General features: G+C 60.3%; 1 protein-coding gene across 2 annotated transcripts in view; it reads left to right on the forward strand.

The window, feature by feature from the left end:
• Nucleotides 1-3,441, forward strand: part of CUNH13orf46 (chromosome unknown C13orf46 homolog) — a 9,782-nt gene extending 6,341 nt beyond the window's left edge. For both annotated transcript variants that reach the window (XM_039221630.1, XM_039221631.1), the window contains exons 6-8: nucleotides 763-830; nucleotides 3,086-3,166; nucleotides 3,347-3,441. In XM_039221630.1, coding sequence (XP_039077561.1) covers nucleotides 763-830; nucleotides 3,086-3,152 — 135 coding nt within the window. In that variant the 3' untranslated portion in view covers nucleotides 3,153-3,166; nucleotides 3,347-3,441. The remainder of the gene's footprint in view (nucleotides 1-762; nucleotides 831-3,085; nucleotides 3,167-3,346) is intronic.
• The last annotated feature ends 455 nt before the right edge of the window (nucleotides 3,442-3,896 follow it).

The raw sequence follows: 3,896 nt of genomic DNA on the forward strand, positions 1-3,896 counted from the left end.
CCTCCACCACCACCGCCCACCACCACCACCACCACCGCCCATCACCACCTCCACCACCGCCCATCACCACCTCCGCCACCGCCCATCACCACCTCCACCACCACCACCATCACCACCACCACCACCGCCCATCACCACCTCCACCACCGCCCATCACCACCTCCACCACCGCCACCATCACCACCTCCACCACCACCCATCACCTCCACCACCACCATCATCCCCATTGTTATGTATCATTTTCTGTAAGATGAAGGGGTTGACGGACGGCTTGTCTGGACCCAGCCAACAAAACTGTCCTGGGATGACCCCGTTCCCCAGCTGTAGCAGGCAGCTGCCTTGGGAAGATTTTTGAAGCTCTTTCATATTAAACTCCTATCTGGGGATTGGTTTTTTTTTATTGCATCTTCCATCCCTTTCCCTCCGAACACACAGCACAGTGAAGAATGCTGGTTAGTAACTACCCACAAGGTGTCTTGGGGGCACCGCAGGTTTTAAAGACTCAAGGAAAGTCATCCAGTGGCAGGGTTGGGATTGCAGTCCAGAAGTCACAGTGGTCCACATCCAGGGCACAGTTCCTTGGTCAGGGTCCCCTAACTGGCAATTTTGACCTCACGGTGCCCAAACTCACGGGAAGATGCTCAGTGCCCGCGAGGCCCCAGGCCTCCATGTGACCCTCGGACAGGCCCAGCAGCTCTGGCCCCGGTGGCTGTGGTGACTCCCTCCCCGTGTCCCCTAAACTGCTGATGCCACTTCCCACAGGTGGTCACAGGCACCATGAGAGAAGAGAAGCGGTCTCAGATGGACACGGGGGATTTATCAGAAGACGAGTGAGTGATGCTTATGGGTCTGCACATGGGGAAGGGGGGTTCCCCTCCACCACGGTGTCTGGCAGGCCCACCAAACCTCCATCAGTCTGGGCAGAGCCCGCTGCCACCTTTCCCCTCTCCTGTGTGCGTAGAGCCCCAAGCAGAGGTGAGCAGTGGGACTCAGGGATGACCCTTACCCTGTGCCCCCTCACCCCACAGCCAGACTCACTCTCCCCATCCCATCAGCCAACAGCTTGGCCGGACTGTGAGGTGGGAGAAGTGGGGGTAAGCGGAGGTGAGCGGGAAGTGCTGCTGGGTGGGTCCTTCCAGCTCCTCATTTGGGGCTTTGGCTGCAGGAGTAGCTGGGAGGCAGGACCCAACACCTGGCTGCGTCCCCGCAAAGCAGGCCAAACCCCAGGGCTGGGGTTCAAGGCACATTTGTCTTGACCACCGACACCCTCTTAGGGTAGAGACGGGTGGGGCCAGCCAACCCCCATGAGGTCCTGAGGCCGTAACGGGTGCTGGGTCGGCTGCTCTCTCACCCAAGGGCCCATGGATCTATTATTTTTTTATTTAAAAAATGTTTTAATGTTTATTGTTGAGGGCAGAGGGGAAGGGCAGAGAGAGGGAGGGATGGAGAATCCCAAGCAAGCTCTGCCCTGTCAGCACAGAGCCCGACGTGGGGCTGGAACCCACGAACAGTGAGATCATGGCCTGACCCAAAATCAATAGACAGACGTTCAGCCAACTGAGCCCCCAGGTGCCCCTATTTTATTTTAAACAATACAGAGAAACACTAAGGAGAAAATAGCAACTTATCCAACTTCCCACTTCTTGGAATTAACACCTATATATCTTGGCTTATTTGCTCAAACATTTTTTTTAAAAAATCTCTGATACAGATATTTAGATACAAAGCAAATTCTGTTGTAAAACTGGTACTCGGTCCTTCTAAGCAACTGGCCCCGTGAAGAACAGCTCTGCTAAAGGACAGGCTCTGAGGCCCCCAGACCCCCCCGGGAGCAGGGGCAGGGAGGGCAGCACAGGGCACGCGGGCCCCCCCCCCCGGGAGCAGGGGCAGGGAGGGCAGCACAGGGCACGCGGGCCCCCCCTGGGAGCAGGGAGGGCAGCACCCCTGCACCGGCGCCCTCCTCAGCGTCAACAGCTTTGAGCGTGCATAGCCCCGAAGCCTTTGCTCACTCGGGGAGTCGTTTTTACATGACCTTTCCCCCTGCCGTGTGTGTTCTGTGAGGAAGGGTCAGACGGCCCCAGGTCCCTGCCCGGCTCCACTCACGTGGAGGTCCCCGCGTTTGCTGTCAGGGTGGCCCTGTCACACTTCCAAATCTAGGCTGGAAAGAGAAGAGTCTCTCAAAGCAGGCCGTTGTGTTCCTCGTAGTTACTTAAAGGACTTGGCGACAGATTCAGCCGCACTGGGTGCAGCGCGGTGGCTTTACTTGCTGCCCTCCCCCCGCCCCCAGGCCGGACAATCCCAAGTCCGCCTCGCGTCTCAGCTCCCCACCGGCTGACTCAGCTGCCCCAGCCAGCCAGGGCCAGCACATAAGAACCAAGCCTTGGGTGTGGGGGGAGGGGGACCGCTGGCGGGTGGCAGGGGGGTCTGTGGGGGGCCCTCCACGTGGGCCTCACCCTCACGCCCTGCCGGGCGGTGTCGAGACCACCCGTGTGTCCCACTGCCCTGTCCACCTGCCATCTCTGTTCTCAGAGCTGCGGCTTCTCCGCCCAGGCTCCCTCGGGCCTGTTCAGGTGTGGGGGGGGGGGGCAGGGAGGCGGGGGGGTGGGCACCCGCGGGTGAGCCGCTGCTTGCTGCCCGCTGGGACGCTTTGGCCCCGAACTGGGGTCTCTGCAAAGGGAAGGGGTGCGGCTGACTCGTCCCAGAGGCAGCCTCGGTTGGAAGAGGAGACCCAGAGACCACCCCACAGTGAATGGGCAGGGGTAGGCGTGGCAACTCCTGGACATAGCCTGGCTTTGGGGCCGAGAGAGAGGGCTTTGGCTCGGCTGGTCTTTGAGGTCTTTCACATTCAAGGGGCCCCTTCTGGCTCAGGCCTCCCAGCGCAGAGGACAAAGGCACCGGGTGGGCTGGAGGCAGCTGGTGGCAAGCCCAGTTCTGGCCAGGAGTCTGGCTGTGTGTGCCGGGCCCTGGGAAACCCTGGGCCCCCTGGACTTGATGGGGGGACATGCAACTGGGCGCAGGGGCGCTGCCTGCGGCCCCGGGCTCTGAGCTTGGTGGGGGTGCCTGTCTCTCCCCGCTCGGCCCCTAGGACCAGGACCAGCTGGGTGTGCTGCATCCCCTACCCCACCAGAAGGAAGGCCAAGGACAGTGTGTAACAGCCCTGGACAAGGTAGTTCTCACCAGGATGGGGCTGGCGGCCGAGGGGGCATCCAGAGGGGACAGGAAGCAGAAGAGAGGGGACTGGGCTGCTCCCCTGATCTCTCGACCTCCTCGGTCCTGCAAAGACCTGGGAGGGAAGGACGGGGGCGCCAACGAGAAGCTCTAAGAAACATCACTTGAACCATTTCAGGGTGCTGATGACCACCCAGGTGTGAGCCACTGACCTGCTGGGTGAGCAATGACACCATCTTTTAACAAGACACAATAAAGCGTGAACGGAAGGGGTTCTCTCTCTCTGGCACCTGCTGGGGGATCCCTGTGTCTTCCTTCCATGCATCTCGTTCCCTGAAATGTAACTGGGGGGGTGAGCTCAGTGACAGATGGCTGACCCCCTCCCAGGTCACATGTACATGACGGTGGCCATGACCATGCAGCCCTAGACTTGGCTCCAGATGCATCTGAGGGGTCCAAGCCCCAACATGAGGGGCCCGAGGTGGGGTAGGCATTCCCTGAGGGCCTGGAGGTGAGCTTTGCCAGAGGGAGACCATCTCTGCAGCCAGAAGCCTGACTAGGGCCCTGATGCCTCACCGTGGCTCCGGCTCCAGGAGAAGGTGTTTACAGGGGGAGGGGAGGGCGGGCGCAGAGGGAGGCTGGACAAGGGGCTTGCGTTCCCACGCTCAGTCACCCAGGTCTCAGCAAACTGCCACAGGCCATGTGGGCAAAGAATTTCAATTTCATGT

Source organism: Hyaena hyaena, unplaced genomic scaffold (assembly GCF_003009895.1).
Source record: "Hyaena hyaena isolate Hyena2069 unplaced genomic scaffold, ASM300989v1 scaffold_992, whole genome shotgun sequence".
In the NCBI taxonomy this organism is placed as follows: Eukaryota; Metazoa; Chordata; class Mammalia; order Carnivora; family Hyaenidae; genus Hyaena; species Hyaena hyaena.